The sequence below is a fragment of the Aedes albopictus genome, chromosome 2 (genome assembly GCF_035046485.1).
Source record: "Aedes albopictus strain Foshan chromosome 2, AalbF5, whole genome shotgun sequence".
Lineage (NCBI taxonomy): Eukaryota > Metazoa > Arthropoda > Insecta > Diptera > Culicidae > Aedes > Aedes albopictus.
Genome location: NC_085137.1, coordinates 149,141,543 through 149,165,145, shown reverse-complemented (window position 1 = coordinate 149,165,145; position 23,603 = coordinate 149,141,543). Strand labels below are relative to the sequence as shown.

Here is a 23,603-nt window from a genome sequence, read left to right as displayed (position 1 = left end):
TTTTTCGAGGTGCATCCAAGAGTGATGTTTTTCATTTTACTGATTTTTGCGGGTAAGTAAAACTAAATATTTAACTAATATTCAATAAGTAAGAAACTGATTAGTGAATTATTTATTTCATTAGGATGTCAGAGGCCGCGAGCATGGTTCTGCTCGGTTCTGCCCTCCACCTGGATCAAAGTTGGATCTGCAGGCTTCCTCCAACCAGTTGCGGTATAAAGGTCCGTGGTCCGACTTGCAAAACCCATAGGAATAATGTTAGTATTATAATTATTAATAAATATTTCGCATGAACAATCTTGTGTTGCTTATTTATTATTATTTTGTTGTATTAATAATCACTAAGTCCCCATAAAATAATAAATAGGGTAAATTTTACTCTTTTCATAATTTCAAATCATTCCAGAAAAAGGGTAAAAATCACTCGTTGATTTGACGTACAAGCGGTTTACCCGGTTTACCCTTTTGAGAGTAAAGGCCGTTTACTCTTTTTATGAGTTCACCTAGTTACTCTCGAAAAGGGTACTTTTTTACTCTTTAAAGAGTACTTTGATCTCTCAGTGTTGATAATAATTCTAGATTGAGTTTAAATAAGGGCGAAAGTAACATGAGAGAGTTCTCTTCATCGACTCTCTCTTCCTCAGATTTAAGTGACAAGATGTAAGTATGGTTGAATTTTTTGGTCATAAATCGCTAGGTTGCGATGCAATCTAGCGTCTACGTGTAAAAAAGTTCGATAGAATTTGTATCTTGTCAATTTAATTTGCAGAAGAGAGAGTCGATGAAGAGAACTCGCTCATGTTACAATTATTGTACGGATTGGTTCATTCGTTTTGGAGTTACGGTCGGACCATCACAAGCCGAAATCATCAAATATGGATCTGGACAAAACTCTGCAATGCGGCATACGTAATCACGCAAGCTTTCGTAATCTTTCTCGTGGTTGACAAATTTTATTTTGAATTCAAAAATGGTGGTCAGCAAATCCAAGATGGCAGTGAAGGGGAATGACATTTCCTTTCCTAACCGGACAAATCCGCATTTATCCGTTGCTAACCGTCGCAAACCGCGTCTAACTCAGTGTCTAAATGCTGCTCGGTTAGCAGCGGTTAGCAATGGTTAGAAACAGATAAATGCGGATTTCCCGATTAGAAAAGGAAGTGTCAATCCCCCTGATGGCAGTTCAAAATTCAAAACTACCAGGGGGATGACGAAGGGCCAGAATCATAAACCCAGCATTAGATTCAACATGGCGTCCAATGTTTTTGTTTTGATTGCTTAATTCATGAAAAAAAAAAATGCGCTGGAAACATCGACACTGCTGCGCTGCTACATATAATATCGTGCAAAGTGATAAAGAAAGAGAAACAATCATCAAAAACAACGATTTCGTTTGAAATGTGTAATTTCCGAAATAAGCACTAGCAATACACGAGCCACATACCCGAAAACCAGGAGCAAGTTAGGGTAAACCGATCAGAAAGTGGGTACCAAAACGTGCCGTACCTAAAACGATGGTGGGTAGAGCGGCGATGTGTCACCCCACTGAAAACTACAGATCAAAATTTAAGATGGAGACTGTTTTATGGCGTGTCCCAAAACTATCACTCACCTTTTAACGGTTAGTTGAAACACTGTAGTTCGCAAATCGCTCGCTCGCGGCGCTCGTATCGTTTTTGATCTTGTTTGACACTATTTGACAGCGTAATTGGCATAGGACATTATGTTTTCGTGACAATGATTTTAATCGTCATTTATTCCAAGTAATACGTATGTTTGTTAGTGGTTAGAGTATAGCCATAGACAAGCATACGTTACTTCTCTATTATGTTTCGTTTTGAGTATTGAGCAATAAACAGGGCTGGTAGCAAGAACTGATGGTCAAAATAGTTATTTTAGTGACCAAATTCTCGAAAATAGTGACCAAATAGTGACTTGCAGATACCAAAAAAGTGGCTAAATAGTGACTTTTGGCACAAAAATTTGCTTAGTGAGGAAACATTGTAGGACGAATTTGTTTCAGAAAATCCTGGGGTACCGCATTATGAAAAAATTCAAAACAAACTTTCATGCTTCATTCCTAAAATTGTACAAAGCTGCATGTATCTACAATTTTCTAGCATATATTATACTTTTGGTCGAAATACGAAGTGACCGAACGTGCGAAAATTGATTTTTAACCTACTTAGAAATGTCGCAACTCAATTTGGATTAGTGCATATTGTTGCTCTGAATTAGCTTAATGATGCGCAACAGAAAAAATAGATTAAAATTTACTTCGCAGCTGCAACTTCGCATGTGCTTCTAGCGACGACTTCGATTTGGTGGTGCGACGATAATATTGTGCAGAACTAGATGAGCATGGCATAAATGTAAATGGATGTGCCAACATTGATCTTTAGTCGGTTCCGATAGAAACCCTTTAGGCAACATTGATGGAATTTCTGGAAAAAATCTTGATGAAGTTAAAAAAAAAATGACGAATGTCCAGGTTGATAAAGAAATTTTGGCGATTTTATCTGAGGAATTAAAGAAGACACACACTGAAGTTTATTAAACAAGATTCTGAATAGTTTTCTGTGAACATAATTGCGGATATTTCCTTCGCATTTGTAGACCGATTAAAGGTGAACATTTTTGAGTGATATTTGCTAAAATTTCAACAGAAAATTCTGTCAAGAAAAAAAATAACAATATTAACATCTTCATACTTTGTGGCAGTGCATCGAATGCGCAATTTCTTATGAAACTCTTGGAGAACTTGATGTATGTTTTCTGTCACTTGTTCTGTCATGAATTTCACCATGTTGGAATAATATATAGACAAATGCTTAAAAATGTGTGAATGAATTTGAGGAAGTTCTCTAATATGATTTCTAGAATATTGTTGCAAGAATTCTCTCAAAATTAAAAAAATGAATTTGTGGAAAGAAATAACAGAAAGTAATTATACAATTTTGATAGAATTCTTTAAATATATCTCTACATACCCCCTTGGAAAATTTCAGAAGAATTACAAGAAGAAAACTCCAGTTTGCCTAGTGGTTAAGGCTATGGATCGCCAATTTGTAGACGGCGGGTTCGAATCCCGTACCAGTCGGGAAAAATTTCTCGACTCCTTGGGCATAGTGCATAATTGTACTTGCCTCACAATATACAAATTCATGCAATGGCAGGCAAAAAAAGCCCTTCAATTAATAACTGTGGAAGTGCTCAAAGAACACTAAGTTGAAGCGAGGCAGGCCAAGTTCCAGTGGGGACGTAGAGCCACAAAGAAGAAGAACAAGAAGAAAACAAGGTTTTTTAATACATATGAAAACGTAATCGAATTCCTAATTTACTTAAAACGTCTTATATTATTATTTACTAATTTATTTAAATTGTTTCATAGTTTCTGGTGAAATTTTAATAATATGTTGTTACAGGTATTCTGGGAGAAGTTGTTAATTTTAATTTGGGACTTAAAATAGTGACCAAGTCACTAAATAGTCACTAGATTTCCGCAACAGTTTTACTACTTTCAGTTTTACATATGATCTAGCTCGTCCTAAAACTCCATGAAATGTAGGTACAGAACAATGTACTCCATGAAATGTAGGTACAGGTAACAAAATAGATTCCAATTCGTAAAATCACGCTTCACTAAGAAATCTGAGACTACATTTACAGAGAAAAGCGATCATGACGACCAAATGTTTTCTCAGAGGTATTTAATGGCCAATATGGTGATTTTATATTGGAATATTTCAATCATCGCCGACAACTTGATTGGAATTGATAGCAGCTAGTAGTAGCCATTTTTTTTTTCAATTTCTCCCAGGGATCCTAAAGAAAGAAAATTTGACTTCTTTAATAATTGGCATCATTTAATAATTTAACAATTTTGGATATTTTTAATCCGCTTTTTTTTCAATTTCCGAAAATAGTTGAAAAAAGTGACTTTTTAGGTGAAAATAGTGACTTTAGTGACCTGACCTTGAAAAAAGAGACTTTTTAGTGACCAACCCAAAAAAAGTGATTAAGTCACTAAAAAGTGACTAGCTACCAGCCCTGAATAAAGAATGAAGAGTGAGAAATGAGTACTGAGGAGTGAGCAGTGAAAGTAAGGAAAGAGTAGTAAGCAAAAATCGCGAAGTGAACAGTGAAAAAAGAGGAGTTAGTAGTGAGTGGTGCTCCTCCAGTTGACGTCTCAACTAATAGGGTAAGAAATCAAACTTTGAACTAGTCAAATTGTAATCTTAATTTGAACCATTTCAAAATTCATTAAAACGAAGTACTTTTCAGGCAAATGTTGTCCCGAAAAAGATGTTAAACAGCTTTCCGTAATATAACCTGATATATATAACATTATAACATTATAACATGGACCTTAAAAGCATTGAAAAAAGCGTTTTTGTCATGGAAAACAGGCAATTGAAAAATCACTGTGATTTCACCCATTTCCCCCAACAGAAAGCACATTTTCGGTGCACTCGTACAGCTCATGCATTGTATCACACGCAATATGTGAACATGTCAAATGAAAGATTATTTATCGTAGAATCGACCAACCGAATAATATTCCGCATAATTTGTCATAAAATTATCAAATTTAAGTAATTCTTACTTGGAGAATGTTATCTTAAGTTGAAACATTTGTAATCTAAATTTGAACTAGTAAACGGGGGTGAGTTTCTAGTGTTGGCCTGTAGATTGCGCTAGTGGTTGCTTTGTTTACTCTTGGGGGATGAAAAATTCCAAATTTAGTTTCCAAATTCCTTGAGAATTTCGAACATTTTGAGTTGGGATTCCACGTCCTAATGAAAAATAGGTATGAGAATTAGCAGATTCATGTGATTTTTCATTGTTTAGCATGGAATTGGCTGTTTTGTGAGTTGCTTGAGCTGCTGCCGCCAGTAGTTCAAATTAAGATTAAAATTGGTTCAAATTATGATTACGATGGTTCAAACTAAGATTAAAACCATTGTTGATGGAACATCAAATATTTCAATTAAATTCGCTGCAAATACAAACTTTTTACCATTTAACAGAAAGCTTATACCCGTGGCTTTCATGTACATACGATTTTCCGTAGTAAATTATTTCCATGTGGGAGAAAAAATCACTTAAAATTTGCACTGCTTCAGAAAGCCGCAATTTGGTTCAAATTTTGATTACCTACCCTAATGATAATTCCACAGACATTTTTTCGAACATTTTTTGTTTCGAAACATATTTACTCTCGGAAATATATTAATGGCGATAGTGAGCAAACGTCAAACTCGAACAAAACCGATTCAAGCGCCACGGGTGGACTATCGGCCAACTAACAAATTTTAAAATTGATCGTTAAATCAATGTACGATGGAAATTATTGGAGCACGAACAAACAGACGTACCACTTGGAGTAAGGTGCGATTAAAATCATCGTCACAAAAGTATAATCGCCCAATGCTTTTTATGCTGTGTTTCGCAAACAACCCCCTGAACACAGAGAACAGACATCATACGTTGCAAGCTGGTGCGACAGCTTTATTTTCATTTAAAAATCTTGTATAAATTACGTGAAATTCACGTAGAACTAATCATGTTTTCCGGTAAAAGTTACCGGAAATTCCAGTAGCACTCACCCACATTTCACGTAAATACTTGTCAAGTTTACCTGATTTATCACGTCGATCAACGAAGCTCAAATTTATCCAGCTACCTGACATTCCAGTGAAGATTACGTGAAAAATATGGTGGATGAAACTACCTATCTTTTCACGTAAATCGGACGTGAAGATTTTTCAGAGTGTTGATCTATACTGCCTATGATAGCATAACTGTCCCATATGAATAGGAAACCCAGCCAATATGGGACTGATATGCGATCATAGGCAATATAAATCACTATTTTGAGCTGGAAATTCTGTATTCAATAATTTTACTTTTCGAATAAAAAATATTAAACCCTGCACAGTGGTCCCAAAATGTATCTGGCTGGACAAAACAAAGTAGAATATAAACTGCTCTAAAAGTGCTCAAAATAAAGTTTTCACGAAAAATTGGCGGATAAAAAGTTATATCAAGAAAACTTCTATGATATCGCCCAATTTTTTTGCTTCGAAAATCATTATCTAGGCTAACCATAAGAAATAGAACTATGATTTTTGTTTCGGAAAAGATGTTTGAAATTAAGTGCTTCAATTTTGTAGAAGTGATTTCGTGATTTGCGATTAAATTGGATCACCCTAATTTTATAATAAGAAAAAATGTGCAAAACACGAAGAAACTCTCCTGAAAACAGCATATAGCAAAAACCATTATTTTAGGCGTGAAACGTTGTGCAATTTGTTACGGCTCTGGTACCGTGATGGAAATAAAATCACATAAGAAGTGATAATTTTCGATCAGCCATCAAAATGTTTGTTTTCGTCATTTCAAGTATTAATCAATTGCAAACTACTTCAAATGATTTTTGAGCTATACATCGCTTATTATGCACAGATTATATAAAACTTTAAAGCTAACATCGACTTATGGATTGTAAATTTTCTAATTCGTGCCAGTTGTCCTTGAATCCTCTAATTGAAGACCTTCTAACATAGCCGCTGTGATATTAGATTAAGACTTTCAGATCTAGGGTTTTCTTTTGTTAGTTAGTTTTCCCTACATTGCCCAAATACTACACACAAACATTCCATTCCTATTAAATTAGAACTGATAATTCGCAGCTTGAAAGGTGAACCAAATCTCTGCAAATGTAATTGTATAATTGTACACTATTGTTTAAGTTGAAATCGAATAGATAAATTGAATTGAATTGAAAAATAAATTATCTCTCAGGCGACGGTGCTTAAAATTAGCGTTACACTAATTTTCGAAGCATCATATCTTCTTCGTTTTGAACCCAAATATAAAAATTTTTATATTGCCGAAAACCTTGGGGCCTCAGCTTTCATAATAATTTTTCATACATAGTCGTAGCGAGGAAAAACGATAAAAAGGGGCTCTTCAAAGAGGGGCACCTCCTTAAAAGCAGCGTTACACTGATTCAAATGCTTATATCTTTGCTGTTAATCCACATAATTACAATTTTCTTCCATAATTGGAAACCGCCAACACTCACCTTGCTAGAAAAAATATCGAACATAGCCGTAGCAAGGATAAGGGCAAATGGGGGGCACCCCATTTATGTGTTCGCCAAACATATAAAAAATTATATCAGCCCCGTTTTGCAAGCAAATCATGATTTTCTTTCACGGTCAGAATCTTCAGGTGAGGTACTTCCAAGAAAAAATTCAAATCATGGGCGGAGCTAGGAAAAACAGTAATAAGGGGCAATTCTTTCAAAATCGTTCAAAAATTTCAAAAAAACATAACTTGACCATAAAGTAACAAATAATCAATTTTCTTGCGCCAATTAGAAGCTAAGAATCTTGCACTATCGAGAAAAATATCACTCATAGGCGTAGCCAGTGACATGGGCTCGCAAGGGGCACAGAAATTGAGTTCTCGAATCAGTACACATAATCAATATTCCATACTAATCTCTCAGTCATCAAATCTAAATTTATTCTTTCTTTTTTTACCACTGTAAGTCACCAGAACCCACCTTGAAAGGATTAGGCATAGTTATAGTAAGGCAATAATAAAGGGGGGGGGGGAGAAGGTGACTTTAAATATTTCTTAAAAGTTGCCGCTTCGCCCGTTAATGTCTTTCTACCATGATAAGCATCGTTAGACGATGAACTTTATAGGGAAAAACAAAATAAAATACATAGGCGGTGCTAGGAATAATAGTAGGAATAAATTGCTAATGAAATCCGTGGATGAAATCCTAAAGGAATCACTGAAAGAATTCTCCAAGAAATCCCTTACAAAATTCCACTAGGAATCCCTGGAGAAATGGCTTAAATAACACTAGTTTACAAAATAAAACGAAGTCGTGAACTTCCGTCAACGACCAAAATTTTTGGATTTCGAAACCGTTTTCAAAAAAATTAATGTAGAACAGTTTTTGAGTTTTAGCTCAATATCGAATTTTACAACTTTTTAAAATATAGAATTTAATAAAACTCAAAAATCTTGCGTTTTGTTCAACCAAATTTAAATCTTTTTCCATAAATTAAAAGCTGAATATAATTCAATTCGATTATCTGAATGCAGGTTTTGCGTCAGATTGATGAAATTCAAGATATTGGCAAGTTTTGGGGACAATCTCCTTAGATTTTAGCAAATTTTCCAAAAATAATTGAAGAAATGTATTTTTTTTTCAATAACAAATGTAGCAGGCTGTGATGTATAAAGTTACTGAAATGTCATAATAAAGTACACCGTAGTACGAACTGCACGTCTTTCTTTATAAGTCCCTACATTTCAGAAGTGGAATGGAACCGGTCTGGAACTATTCCATCAAAATTTGGAGTTGCATTTCAAGAGAATACTACGGAAGATTGAAAGAATTAAATGTCGATTAGAAATCGGAGTACCTACAAGTAGTGAAAACAACAACGAATGTTGGAGCGGATTCATACGGTGATTACTCTCGATCGATGTCGGCGAGAGGAGCTTAAGGGATGGTGAGAAAAGAAGCGATCAACGAGAGGATATTCAAGCATAAACGATGCATTACAACATCGAAGACTTAGTCATCGAGTTGGAGTCGGGAAGGATAAAGGTGGTTCACATCGAGGACGATGTGATTTGTCAAGATGGCCGAACTGTAGCAGGCTGTGATGTATAAAGTTACTGAAATGTCATAATAAAGTACACCGTAGTACGAACTGCACGTCTTTCTTTATAAGTCCCTACACAAAAAAAAACAATTTAAAAATTCTTTCTCAATGTTTATTTGACATATCATATGTAGACGAGTAACAGTAAAAAATTCAGGTCAATCGGAGCATTTACTATGGAGAATGAGACGTGTGAAGTGAGCGACTTTCCTTTAAACGTAGAACAAAAATCGATTTCAAATCATCAACCTTGTATGGAAAATCGAAAAAATTTCCGCTCCACTGTAATTTTTTTCCTTCGCGTTTTCGAACTCAGGGCATGATTCTACACCGAAAACGATTATCAGCTTACCGAGTTCAAAAATGCTGTAAACTAGTGTAATCATAAAAAAAAATTCGATAATATGCCAGGAGAAATTCGGTAAGAAGGTTCTCTCAAGAACCTCTCGAACATTTTAAGTTGGACTTTTTTGAGAAATGTCCCATGACTTGATGGAGAGATTTCTCAAAGACTGCCTGGAAGAATTCCTCATGGTGGTATCCCCCAACGAATACCTCATGAAATTCACTGAGGTATTCCAGGGGAAATGGCCTATGCAATCCCTACAGAAACATGCAATGAGATAAATATATATGTAACCGATTCAATTATTAGGTGCATTTCTGAAGGAATCTCTAAAAAAAATCCTTTGTACAATTCCTTAGGAGTATGGAGAAATTCATTGAAAAATCTCTGAAGAAATTCACGATGAAATTACTCGGGGAACTCCCGATAGAATTCATAAAAAAAAGATCCTCAAGGAATCTCTGCTGCAATTCTGCAACGAATCCGTTGAATCTCAGGGGGAATTCTCCTAAGATTCCTCAATTTCCAGGAAAGATTATCTAAAAATACTTCAACAAATCCCTGCAGAACTTCTTGTTGTAATACTTTGAATAAAAAAAAACTACCGATAGAAATTCTGTAAGAATTCATACTGACACCACTGAGAAATTCTTCTAGGATTTCCTGAAGATAGTATTCAAAAACACCAAAATAATTTCTTGAAAATCTAATTTTTTTATTTCTTTTTGTTCGTAAATTTCAACTGATGGTTATTCTTCGGAACATGTTCGGAATATGATAGAATCATTGGATTAATTCCGTAATAAAGTATCTGGATAAGTTACCCAAAATATCCCTGTAATGATTTTTTTAAATCAGTATACCGAAAAAATGCCTGAATGGCTGCCCAAAAAATATTTTTTTATGTATTCTCCTACGAATTGCTAAAAAACATGTAATTACTGTAAAACTTCAGCAAAGAATACTTGAAAAAAATCGGTGGAATACCTAGACAAGTTCACAAAAAAAAAACAATTGGATGCATTTTTTTCCAAATCTTAAGAAGAATTATGATGCAAATTACTTAAGAAATTTGTCAGAGAATCTTTAAAAAATTACAATGAAATTTCTTGCCTAAATTGCTATAAGCTGAGAGTATTAATCGCAGAATTCCTAGAAAAATCATTCAAGGAATTTTGCAACGGATTTCCCAAAGGTAGTTTCTTAAAGAATTCCAGGTGAAATTCTCGTATAAGCACCTGCAGGAATTTGCTAATGGAACCCTCAGATAAATTTATGAAGAAATCTCTGGAAGGATTCTTAAACGATTCTATAGAGAAATTCTTCAAGAAATCTCTGCAGTAGTCTCTCAATCATCGCGCAACAATAATGACAATGTCGCAACCGGCATTTGTTGCGACAATCCACCCGTCGCATTGGGTAAGTTTATCCCAACTTGAACAGAATAAGATAAAGATCGTGCATAACGAGTTTAAAGATTTTAAGCCTTGAATTGCGATTTTAAGGGTGGTAACTACGAGTCGATAAACACTGCAACGCTGTTGAAGATCTACCATTAAACAGTTTCGAGTTTGGATTGGGTAAGAAAACAAACTTTGAACTAGTCAAATTGTAATCTTAATTTGAACCATTTCGAAATTTATTAAAACCACGTACTTCTTAGACAAATATTGTCAGAAAAAGATGTTCAACAGTTTTCCGTAATATATCCTGATAACTTGGACTTTAAAAGCATTGAAAAAAAGCATTTTTGTCATGGAAAACAGGCAATTTAAAAATCACTGTGATTTCACCCATTTCCCCCCCCCCCCCCAGAGAAAGCACATTTTTGGTGCACTCGTACAGCTCATGCATTGTATCACAAGGAACCAGTTTGACGGATGTTTCGAGGAACCGCTTCCGGGGTCAATTTTTTAATATAATTCAGTACCTCATACGACACCTCAAATTTCTTAATTTTTTATGATATATCATTCTGAGCTATTTTTGTGATATTCGAAATAATTTGTCCATTTTGGAATCCATATGCGGATTTCACGGAAATCGGTACCGGTGGATCCGCGGTCCATTTTTCGAAGATGAATAAACACATATCAAGCTTCATGATTTTAAAACTTGTAGCATATGAATATATTTGGGTATTTTGGAATCCGTTTACCGATTTTCCGGAATCATGTTTCCAGGGCCATGTTTTGAAAATGATTCAATGCTGTCACTATACTGGTGTATGGAATTCCCATCCTGACATAGATTACTAGGATTCTTGCTGGATCATTTCGAGCAATCTTCCTGAAATTCCTCCAAAAAATTCTTCAACGATTCCTTCAGGGATTCCTCCATGGATTTCTCCAGAACACCTCTACCGATTCCTCCAGTAGGGCAATCCTCTTGGCATATATTCAAGGAACTTCTTTTAGCATTCCTCCAACCATTTCGGATGGGATTTCAGAGACTTATTATCTCCCGAAATACTTCTTCTAGAGATTTTCTATAATGATTGCGTTAAATCATCCCAGCAAGAGATTTTTGGGATAAATCCCAGGACAATCCCTAGAATAATGCCGCGAGGTATTATAGTAAGAGTTTCTGGATGAGTCATGGGAAGAATTGCTGGAAGAACCACAGCAGAAATTGCTTGTGAAGACCAAGAGGAGTTCGTGGAGGAATATCATGAGAAATCTATGGGAAAATATTTGGATAAAATCTATTGGATAAAAATTCTGGAGGAATCACCGGAAGAATCTATGGAAAAATCACTGTAGGAAATCTTAGAAGGATTCTGGAATGTACCATTGTAGAAATTTCAACAGAAATCCTAGGGATTACTGGAGGAAACCATTCTGAAATTTCTAAAGAAATCCCATCAGGAACGTCTGGAAAATCAAAAGAAAAATATCTTGAAGAAATACCTGCAGAAATATCTCGAGAAGTCCCTGAAAGAACTGGTAGAGGTGTTCTGAAAGAATCCACAGAGAAGACCCAAGGCCCTAATGGAATCACAGGAGAAGTTTCTGAAAAAAATCTCAGGAAGATTTCCCGGGAAAATTCCAGCAAGAATGCCAGGATAAATGCAATCACTAAAATCGGTATCGGTAGTTAGAATAAATAACTGAAGGAATTCTTGGATAAAATCTCTGGACGATTTTCTGGATGAGTCGTTGAAGAAATCCCTGGCAGAACAATCGAAGCAATTTTTAGAAGAATTCCAGGAAGATTGCCCGGAAGGGTCACAGCAAGAAAGCTCTAAAGGAACCCCTTGCAGAATTTCTGAAGAACTACAGTTAGAATTTCTGGAGGAGTCTAAGCAAGAATAGTTGGAAGAACCACAGGAATAGAACGTGAGGAATCCATGCTGGAATTTCTGGAGGATGGCCAATGGGAGCTCCTGGAGAAATCCCATGATAAATAACTGGAGGAATCCCTGGATAAAATCTCTGAAGGAATTTCTAGACAATTCACCGGAGGAACTTCTATAAGAATGTCCGGAATATTGCCATGCCTTATCCTAGAAAAAAAAATCCTGAAGAAATCCCACGAGAAAACTGGAGGTATTACAGTAAGAATTTCTGGAGGAGTCCTAGAAGGAATTGCTGGTAGAACCACAGTTGCAATTGCTTGGCGAATCACAGCTGAAATTTCTGGATAAAATTTCTGCAGATATTCCTGGAGAAATCACTAGAGGAACTTCTGGAATAATCCATGGAATATTGCATTGAATGATCCCACAAAAAGTTTTTGAAGAATTTTCTGGAGGAATTCCTAGAACTTCAGGAGATTTCATAGAAGGTGTTTCTAGAGACATCCTAGTAGGAATTGCTGAAAGAGTTTTAAAGAGTTTTTTTTTTTTTTAATTTTGAACTTATTTTTTCATTCTTTATGTCTTCCGTAGGAGTAATTGATTTAAGCGGTTGCCCCTTATTACTAGTTTCTAAACTTTGTCTATTTTTTGTGTTATTTTAATGTTTTTTTTTTTTACCAAAAGGCTATTTGCAGTTCAGTAGGAATATATGGGCTTATCTTTATGCATAGGAAATTCATTGCGTGTATTTTCCTAAGTAATCGTTTTTCTTGCATCGCAGTACGCAGTTGTTCAGAAACGATTCAAATAATTCTCTGTTGGTACTTTCTACCAGTATCCATCGAGAAATATCTGTTTGAACACGAAAATGGGCATAAGGATTTGTGAAAGAAATGAAAAGGTTTGGGGAACACCTAAAACTAGCTTCCCACCCCATTTTTAGAAGATCATTTGGTAATTGAAAAATAAATAGTGCATGTTAGTAAACTGATTTTAAAATTAAATGTTCCGTATGAACCCTTGTTACTGGCTACGACTATGTGTGATATTTTTTTTCCAACAAAGAAAGATTCCTAACATTTTACTTGTGAAGGAAAATGAGAATTTGTTGAGCTATTGCTTTCTAAAATGTGTGTATACTTTTTTAGATGCTGCCCCTCATTACAATTTCCCTAGCTCCGCCTATTTATTTTATTTTGTTTTTCCCAATAAAGTTCATCGTTTCAAGATGCTTATCGTGGAAGAAAGACATTAACCTGCGAAGCAGCAACTTTTGAGAAATATTTGAAGTCACCTTTCTCCCTCCCCTCTTTATTATTTCCTTACTACGACTATGCCTGATCCTTTCAAGGTGGGTTCGGGTGGCTTACAGTGGTAAACAAAAAGAATAAATTTAGATTTGATGACTGAGAAATTAGTATGGAATATTGATTATATGTACTGATTTGAGAACTCAATGTCTGTGCCCCTTGCGAGCGCATATCACTGGCTACGCCTTAGTGTGATATTTTTCTAGATAGTGCAAGATTCTTAGCTTCTAATTGGCGTAAGAAAATTGATTATTTGTTACTTTATGGTCAAGTTATGATTTTTTAAAATTTTTGAACGATTTTGAAAGAATTGCCCCTTATTACTGTTTTTCCTAGCTCCGCCCATGATTTGATTTTTTTTCTTGGAAGTACCTCACCTGAAGATTCTGACCGTGAAAGAAAATCATGATTTGCTTGCAAAACGGGGCTGATATAATTTTTTATATGTTTGGCGAACACATAAATGGGGTGCCCCCCATTTGCCCTTATCCTTGCTACGGCTATGTTCGATATTTTTTCTAGCAAGGTGAGTGTTGGCGGTTTCCAATTATGGAAGAAAATTGTAATTATGTGGATTAACAGCAAAGATATAAGCATTTGAATTAGTGTAACGCTGTTTTTAAGGAGGTGCCCCTCTTTGAAGAGCCCCTTTTTATCGTTTTTCCTCGCTACGACTATGTATGAAAAATTATTATGAAAGCTGAGGCCCCAAGGTTTTCGGCAATATAAAAAATTTTACATTTGGGTTTAAAACGAAGAAGATATGATGTTTCTAAAAATTAGTGTAACGGTGTTTTGTAGGCACAGTCTTCTGAGGCTATTTTTTTAGCACCGCCGCCTGAGAGTTATACTAAGCGTGACATCGACCAAAGGAAGCATCGAGTTATAGAAATATCGACTTATGGAGAGTTCGAAATAAGTCTCCTGAAATTCAGCGATTCATTCTAAAAAAAGCTCGGGAAAGAATCAAGACAAATTTGTGCATTCTAGGCATTCCCATAAGGCATTCTACGGGTGTCTCTGACTTGTTCTCAGAAGGGAATACTTGGAAGAAATTCAAGAGAAAAAATCTGGAGGAGTTCCAGAATAAGCTTCTAAAGTTATCTGAGAAGGAATTCTTGGATGGAATCCCATAGAGAACATGTATCTGAGAACAAATGTAGTATTTCCGTAGTAAGTCTTCGAGAAATCTCAGAAGGAAGTACCGAAGGAATCTCAAAATCAACTTTTCCGACTTTGCTTCCTCGAATCTCGGGTCAGGAACGGTTGTCAGTTTTGTAAATAATGTAGTTATTCGGGGTTTTGATATTTAAAATTCAGCATTCGTAAAGTTGTACGATTTTTAGTTTCTTTTCAAACATAGAAGTCAAGCTCCATATGCAAAATTTGAAGATCTATTCAAAATACACATTAGTTAAAAAAATACTCCTTCATTACATCAATACATGTCAATTAGTGAGAGTGACAAGGGAGCAATGAAAAGTGAAAAATGAGGGGTCAGAAGAGAACAGTGAGGAATAAGCAGTGAAAAGTAGAGTGAGCTGTGTGATAAAATGAGGAATGAGACGCGAGGAATCAAGAGCGAGCAGTGAAGAGTGAGTGAACGAGAGATAAGCAGAAGTGAGTATAGAAAAGTAAAAAGTGCGGAGTGTGAATCGGTGAGGAGTAACGATTGAGAAGGTGAGTAGTAAGCTGTGAGGAACTAGAAATGGAAAAATAAATTGCGAGAAGTGTGAAGCATTAAGAAGTGATAAGCGAGAAGTAAACCTATAACTCAGGTAGTGTTCATAAGTTGCAATGTATTCGCACACGAGCGCAGAAACGGCTATAAAAATCATGTGTTTTATAAGGTGAGACGCACATGTGTTCCTATGTACCTAACTTAGAATACAAAACGGCGTCGGACATCAATTTTCGTCACCTATCCCAACGTATCTAAATACCAAGGTAAGATACTAATATTCATGTATTAGTGAGAAAAAGAAAAAAGCAAAAAATAGTTATGAAATTTGCGAAGATTTGTATGGGCACATCACTATTTAGTAGGTTGTCCCAAAATTGCACATGGTCAAAAAGCTTGGGGGCTCACCCTGCAAATGATAGCTAAGGGTGTTAGAAACAAACTTTCGGCAACTTTCAGAAATGACGTTTAGAGGTCGCCCCGGCGAGATTTTTGACAAATGGCCATTTTTCATAATAAATTTCATACAAATATTTTTTATCGTACAAAAATTGGCAATACCCACTATTTTTATATCTTTTACAGCTTGATATGGATCCAAACTACTTAGGAAAAATAATTAACGACATGTTTTGCAGGTAACTTTTTGATACTGAATTTTTTGTATTTACTAAAATTTGTCGTTTTTTGATATACTGTGCATTTTACCCATCATAAAAAGTATCTGAACTTAGTGCTAATTTAAAACAATATCCATAAAAAGATCGGAAATTTTATAAGGAAAAACTTTGCCGAAGACAGCATGGCGTTTTTTCTATCCGTTTTAGAGTTATTCACAATTTGCTATTTCGTGAAATTTGAATTTTTAGGTATTTTTATAAAAATGTCACATAAGAACTTCCCAAAAACACATACCAAGTAAAACATCACGTATGCTCAACAAGTTTTTGTCCTGATTGTGTTATGGAATTATGGTGACATCATTGATTGATTTTGATTTTTTTGTTATTCAATCCCTCCATATAGAAATTAACTAGCAAAGATTTTTAACCCTCTAATACCCAAATTTTTGATTTTGATCTAAATATCATTTTTCGTCATCTAAAATCGATTTAAACATGTTTTGGAAGATGATTCCTTTCAATTCTCGATTTTGTGAATTTCAGTTTTTGATTTTTCTAATTTTTATTTTTGAACATCCCCACACTTCTATATTTTTCCTGGAAGCCAATTTAAGGAACGGATTTTTTGAGATGAAAAAATTTTGAGATTTTATGATTATTGTTGAAATATTATTATTTAAAATTTTTTTCACAGAAAATTTTATTTTCCGTGTAATTTTAAGGAAAATAATTTTAGAGTGTATTCGATTCCCTTAAACTGTTAAACAAGGATAGAATGATTTGTGAAAAATTTAAAATATTATGCCTCTCAAGAAAAATCAGAATATGGCGATTATCTGCCTCTGGCTTCTGATATTAGCGCGACAGTCACTAATCATAACAGCGTCACCAGATTTAAAAGTATATAATTCCATTATATGGGGTTTGACAGCAAGAACACTCATTCCACTGAGCAACTCTTGCCGTTTGTCACAAATACATTCAAAAACATCTGTCACTTTGCGAAACCCACGTGCTTTTGTTTTTGGCGGGAACACTTTTTCTTTTGTTTTGCCTTGCGACTGTCATGCGGCGGTATGCCTTGCGAGCGTACGACCGCCGCAGGACTCTAATAAAAGATAAGCGCGACAATATGTTAATTGTAGCGATTTAATACAAAATAAACAATGACTTCTAAAAGGTAACTAAAACATCAATTTTTCAATGATTTTTTAAAAATGTAAATACGTTTTAAAATACACCAAAAATTATTTTGAGATATACAGAACAGTCCTAAATATCAGCCAAAAATATAAAAAAAATGATTTTCCACGAAACAAAAATTACAAAAATGCTCAAACTATACCCCGTCTAAAGGCGGGATTGGGTATTAGAGATTAGAGGGTTAAAAAGCTAGCTCTATTGACAAGCTTCGTACTTCCTATTGATTTTTTAAAGATATTCTCCACAAAATGTTAAAATATGTTGCGTTTATCTTACTTTCCTGTCGATATTCTCAATTATTTTTCTACACGAAGACGTATGAGTCCTGGACCAGTGAAACAGCCCAGGAAACAGTGGCAAAGTGAATAAAGGCGAATACGTTGCTCCATACCAAATTCAAATCGCGATTGCGAACATCTTACGTAAGAATGCCAATATGTATACCAATTCAAGGCATTCTAAAAAACAGAGCATGTCTTTTTTGACATTTACTGATTTGAACTATCTTATCAACACCTAAAATAAGATACACCGAGGCAAATTGAAACGGGTGGGATGAGATGAACCAGTGAGTTAACGTAATGTTTGCCAAGGTTAGAACAATTTGATTACCATAACACATACACGGCATACAATAAGACAAGGTTGGCTATTATTGGTAAACTACAGTTTTGGACATAAGCAAGTGACGTCATTATGTTGATCAAAATGATAGAGAGTACTAGAACGTTTTATTTATGTCTTTGAACGATTAGAACAACATCATTGAACAATAAAATCAGCATGTTTTGCGGAATGTATCACCTTCTAAATGCGTTTGATTGTGTATTATGCTCGTATAAACCATTGTCAGTACATAAACGGTTAAAATGCCATGGCCTACTAAGGCATCTCAAAATGGTACCAAATGATAAAGTTTCTCGCTAGTAGGTACATTTCTGTATCAAAGAAAATGTATTTGTCATCGGAAACGAAAATTCAATAAATGATGCCACCATAATTCCTGAACACAATCAGGACAAAAACTTGTTGAGCATACGTGATTTTTTACTTTGTATGTGTTTTTGGGCAGTTCTTTTGTGATTTTTTTTAAATACCTAAAAACCCCAATTTCACTAAATAGTAAATCGTGAATAATTCTGTCTTCGGCAAAGTTTTTCCTCATAAAATTTCCGATCTTTTTATGGATATTGTTTTAAATTAGCATTAAGTTCAGATACTTTTTATGATGGGTAAAAGGCACAGTATATCAAAAAACGACACATTTTAGTAAATACAAAAATTCAGTATCAAAAAGTTACCTACAAAACATGTCGTTATTTATTTTTCCCAAGTAGTTTGGATCTATATCAAGCTGCAAAAAATATAAAAATAGTGGGTATTGCCAATTTTTATACGATAAAAAATATTTGTATGAAATTTATTATGAAAAATGACCATTTTTCAAAAAACTCGCCGGGGCGACCTCTAAACGTCATTTCTGAAAGTTGCCGTCATACAAAAGTTTGTTTCTAACACCCTTAGCTATCATTTGTAGGGTGAGCCCCCATGCTTTTTGACCATGTGCAATTTTTGGGACAACCTACTATTTAGTCAACTTTTTTGAGAAATTAAGCACTCACATCATAGAAGTATTTATTTCATTACATCTCACTGGATTAAAAGTGACCTCCATGCCATAAAACCGGGAATATCACCATTTGAAAATCGGCGACAAAAAATTTTTTTTTGGTTCTAAACATAGTTTAACAGCATTTAGAAGCTTCCAAACTAGTAAAACTTCACAAACTTTGCAGAAATAATGACATTTTAGTGTAAAAACTCCCAACTTTTCATAACTAACGCAGATGTGTTGGTGCGTCTCGCTATTGACATTTGCGGGAATCTCTTACTTTGGTGTTTAGATACGTTGCACCTATCGAGTACGTTCCAAAAATACAGTAGACGTTCGATAACCGCAACATGTTAAAACGTTTTATTTAGCGAACAAAATTTGATAACTGCAACGTCTGACAGACGTCAACAACCCATCAATTGACGTTAAATGAACGTAAAATTCATTCAACTGTTCATTTTGGCTAACCTGGTGCACTGTTTTGACGTTTGCCGGTGCGATAACTGCAAATTTACTGCACTTGCCGGACTTCCAGTTAAAAAGCATTGCACACCGATCGAACATCTGCTCAAATATGACTCCAAAAGTGTCAACACCGTTTGGTATGATAATCGTTTGATATAATGGTCCTATTGGCATAATAATAAGTGATGTAGCATTTATGATTTTGTCGCTTCAATATCTGTTATTTTGAAATACATATCATAGACATTTCACGCAATTCATGATTTTGCATCAATGTCAAAAAGACATATGCATACACTCTGCCAAATAAACTTACGATTTTTAGGTCTTACTTATGGAACGGCCTTTAAATAATTCATAACGATTAGAATGAATTTCATAAGGCCGTTCTATGACGCAGAACCTAGTTTGATTTTTATACATATTTAGCAACAGCAACACGTCCTCTTCAAGCGTCGATACCTAGCTGGTTAAGCTTAAGCAGTAGAATGAGCGCAAATTATTTGGATTAACCATCTTGCTTTTAGAATTATACCAAACTGACTGCGCTGCCATAGTGCCGCGTGAAAGTGAAAGTGAAAGTTCTTCTTTGCAGCTTCGCACACGCGCACTCGCACTCTCACGCGTAACTATAACGGCACCCTGAGTAGCCTAAATTCAAAATACTTATGCTTTCTAAGGGATAACAAGATCAAACCTGGTTTTGGTATAGATATTACCTATGCGTAGTTTAGCTATGTTTCTATCTTACCGTGTATTGGAAGGTGGCGTCCGCGCGATAAAATGCTCGGCCGATACGCCGGATTGCGGCGTAAGTAGCCGGCAAATTTGTCCTTCTCCTTCTCGTCTCGCAAGAAATTGGCGTATGGATCTCGGAAGGACGATTTTCCACTGGAACCGTCTTCTTCTTTAGCATTCGGATCGAAACGAGTGGGGAATTTATAGTAATGCTTTCGAACTTGAATCATGCTTTCCTGGTGCTTATCAATTTCAGGGTTCAGTTGGCTCCTCCGAAAATCCAATTCCTCGCTCAGAACCACGTGACCGGTCGACTCCGCGGTCATTCGTCGTTTTTTGTACTTTTCTCTCAGCTGGCGCTCCCGGAGTAAGCTAGGGCTGTCGCTAGTTTCCGAATCGGAACTGCTCTCGCTGCTAGAAATGTGGATGGCTTCGTCCATCGGCCGTTTCACCGAAGTACCGCTTTCAATTTCGGCCACCGTTGGAATCGAATAGAGGAGATCCTCCTTTGTTACGCGCCAATGCTCAACGCGATCTTGCTGGGACATGGCCGGCACCTGTTGGTTGATTTTCTCCAGCATTACATCGAATTCCGTATACTTGTTGGAGCGACTGGTGGAGGATGTGGTTTTACTGCCCTTAACGCAACCGGAGCTGGACACGTCCCAGAAGGAATTGGCCATTGAGGATGGATTCATCTGCGCCGTCGAACTGGTGTCCGAGTCCTTTAAAGTACACTGATCCATTGGCTCCTTCGCGCTTTCACTCTCCTTGGACGTTCCGGCCATTGGCTGATCACCAGCCATGTCCTGCAAATTTGACTCTTCATCTTCGGATAATTCCATCCGAGTGTCTTCCTCCTGGATGTCATCTTCGACGATCTCTATCGTCAGAGGTTTTTCCCCGGCGTCTTCCACCGATTGAGCTGTACCGATGGAGGAACCTCCCCCCAGTAGTGCCGAGTTGGTCGGAGTTTGGGAGTCCGTCGAGGTCGGTCGCTCATCTCCGCTGACCACCACTGATTCTGTGGTTCCCGATTCAGTGTCCGGTTCCAGATCGATCACTCCCAGCAGACGGTATGGGCCGTTGTTTTTCTGCTGGCGACGGCTGATCGTCGAGGACGTTGACGAAACCGTGTTGGTCGCGTTGGACTTGTCGAATGAACGACGAATAATCCGCCTGTCGTAGTGGTTTGTGGTCATAACTGGAAAAGATAGAAAACATGCAATGTTACAATAGACAATATCAGCTAATTAGTATTTCTAAAGCTTTTATTAAAGTAAACTACAACTCACCTATCTTTGGTTCTGAACTGACTGGGCGATCGCCGAAGATGACCGACGCCGGAAGTGCTCCCGGCGACGGTGGCGTATCCATGAAGCTGAAATAGTTATCCTTCTGTGGGGTCGGATTTTTATGGTAAACCCGATTCAGAATGATCCCGGCCGGGGTGGTCGAAATGAGCGGAGGACTCTGCACCATAACCGGTGCCGGTGGTCTGCTGTTGATGGCCGACGGATAAAAATCCCGATGGTCGTGAAACGGACGACGCACCATGCTGCTGCTATCCGCATTCTGTGTGACAGGCGTGGGGGAGCTTACCAGCACTACTGGTGGCGATTCGGATCGTTCAACCCGAATCGGGATGTCCCGAACCTTTGGGGGAGAAATTCCCACATCTACATCGTCGTCGTCTTCCAACTCAATCGTTGGAATGGTCTCAGGGCTACGTTCTTCCTGCAACTCGATCTGACTCAAATCCCACTCGGAACCAACACTGTCCTCCGCATGATTCTTGTCCCGGTTGAAGCTTCTGTTCATTTCACTGTTCTTCATACGAATCTTGTTCCATATACTGTCCCTATATTGTGAATACATCTTACTGACACTGCAGCCTAATTTTAACCCTGTCGAACAAACATTCTTATTTTGATCTGCGCTGTATTTCGTCACCAATCTCGCGAGAAACAAACCCTCAGCAAATGAAAACACGGGATGTGCCGTTCGGAGGAAGAACCATGACAGCCGCTTCTTATTAGGATCCGAAAATTACATACACTTGCTGCTGCACAACAAAGCTTCGCTTTTTAAACCGGCTTTTTTGCGCTTGATTTTTACTTCAACTAGCAAACTTTTACGTTATTAGTTTTCCCAATCACTAGCACTCTACGAAGCAAATGGAAATAATACAATTCCAGCAATTATTTCCTTTAATTTTTACTTTTTCCAGAAGCCGAATTTATCTCACGACCGCACTGAAAATAAACACGATTTTTCTGAATGACAAAATGAAAAAAAAAAACTTTGCGGGGTTGCACGCACACCAACGCAGGAGAGCTGTCAAAATCGCCAGGCGATCAGGCGTTACTCAACATGGCGGATCTGGAAAAGGCGAAGTAAAGTACAATGATCGGACATTTCCGGAGTAATTCGCGAATAGGACGAACTGACAATGCAATAACATTGCGAAAACGACATCCGAATTTTGCTGAAATTGCAATAGTCCATTTTACGAGCTGATTTTATGAATAAATTTTGACAGGAGGTAGCGTCCAATAACCCGTGAAAATCAATATCATCATCAACATTGTTGTCACTTCGCAAAATGGCTCTTTCCAATTTAAAGAGCTATTTGCAGTTCAGAAAAGATTTTTTGGCCTATCATGATGCATGGAAAATTCATTGCCTGAATCGCCCGAGAAACCGTTTTTCTTCGATCCCAGTACGCAGTTGCGAAGGAATGACAATTCAAATGGCAGTCACTGTGGAAATTTTCTGACAGGAATCGGTCAAAAACTTTCTTGAGCGATTCCTTTTGAACATGAAACTGGTGTTACGAACGCGACGCGTGAAGTACATTAATTTCTAACAACTAGAGCACACTAATTCCAATCATTTCCTACATCTAGCATTAAACAAATCGCTTATTATAATCTAACGCAAAAGCTTGTATAATAATCGTAGAGGTAACGTTTTGTGAATCGTGTTGGTCACATATTCATGATAACCAGTGTAAACTGCAATATGCAAAATCAATTAGATCGAATTGAAAACGAGCGACCTTTCACACAACGTTGTATACGATATGCTACGATAGCGCAGCATCGAGGATGACTGATTAAGAACGAAACAAACTGCGCGTGCGTAGTAATCGATTAGCCCGGAACGCATACTCATAGCATACATGGGGATGAATCATTCTGATTCATATTAGAAACGATATCATATTCAAGTATGTTCACGGTTTCACAGCGTAAATGCGCAAGCGCGGTATGGAATTTCACCATCGGATTTAATGTTGCGCAATCGGATAGAACTAACCACTTACACATAAGCATTATATATAATTACGAAACATTGTGAAATTCATGGAACTAGAATACAAGCTACGCCATTTGTAATTGTTAGTTCCAGACATGCACCGATAGGATATAAAATTGTAATCAACTATCTATGCTCACAACTAACGTAAAGCCAAGAACACAACCCCAATGTATTGTAATGGTCAAAGTACCAGAAAAGGTTTTGATCAGGGATTAATTATTTGTTAGCAAAACTTGTTAGAAAGATTCATTGCAGGATTATATGTATACAAGTTAGAATTTTGATGAATCATGAGTTAATT

The 23,603-nt window shown here is 36.6% G+C and overlaps 1 protein-coding gene across 2 annotated transcripts in view; it reads right to left on the bottom strand.

The window, feature by feature from the left end:
- The window catches only part of LOC109428695 (uncharacterized), a 31,286-nt gene extending 9,015 nt beyond the window's left edge, over positions 1–22,271 (bottom strand). Inside the window, exons 1-3 of one of the 2 annotated variants that reach the window (XM_062850593.1) lie at positions 22,036–22,271; positions 21,274–21,885; positions 19,992–21,182 (exon numbers count right to left, since the gene is read on the bottom strand). In XM_062850593.1, the coding sequence (XP_062706577.1) occupies positions 19,992–21,182; positions 21,274–21,856 (1,774 nt within the window). In that variant the 5' untranslated portion in view covers positions 21,857–21,885; positions 22,036–22,271. Of the gene's footprint in view, positions 1–19,991; positions 21,183–21,273 lie in introns of both variants that reach the window. The other variant, XM_029859341.2, reaches the window with a different exon arrangement.
- Positions 22,272–23,603: the final 1,332 nt, after the last annotated feature.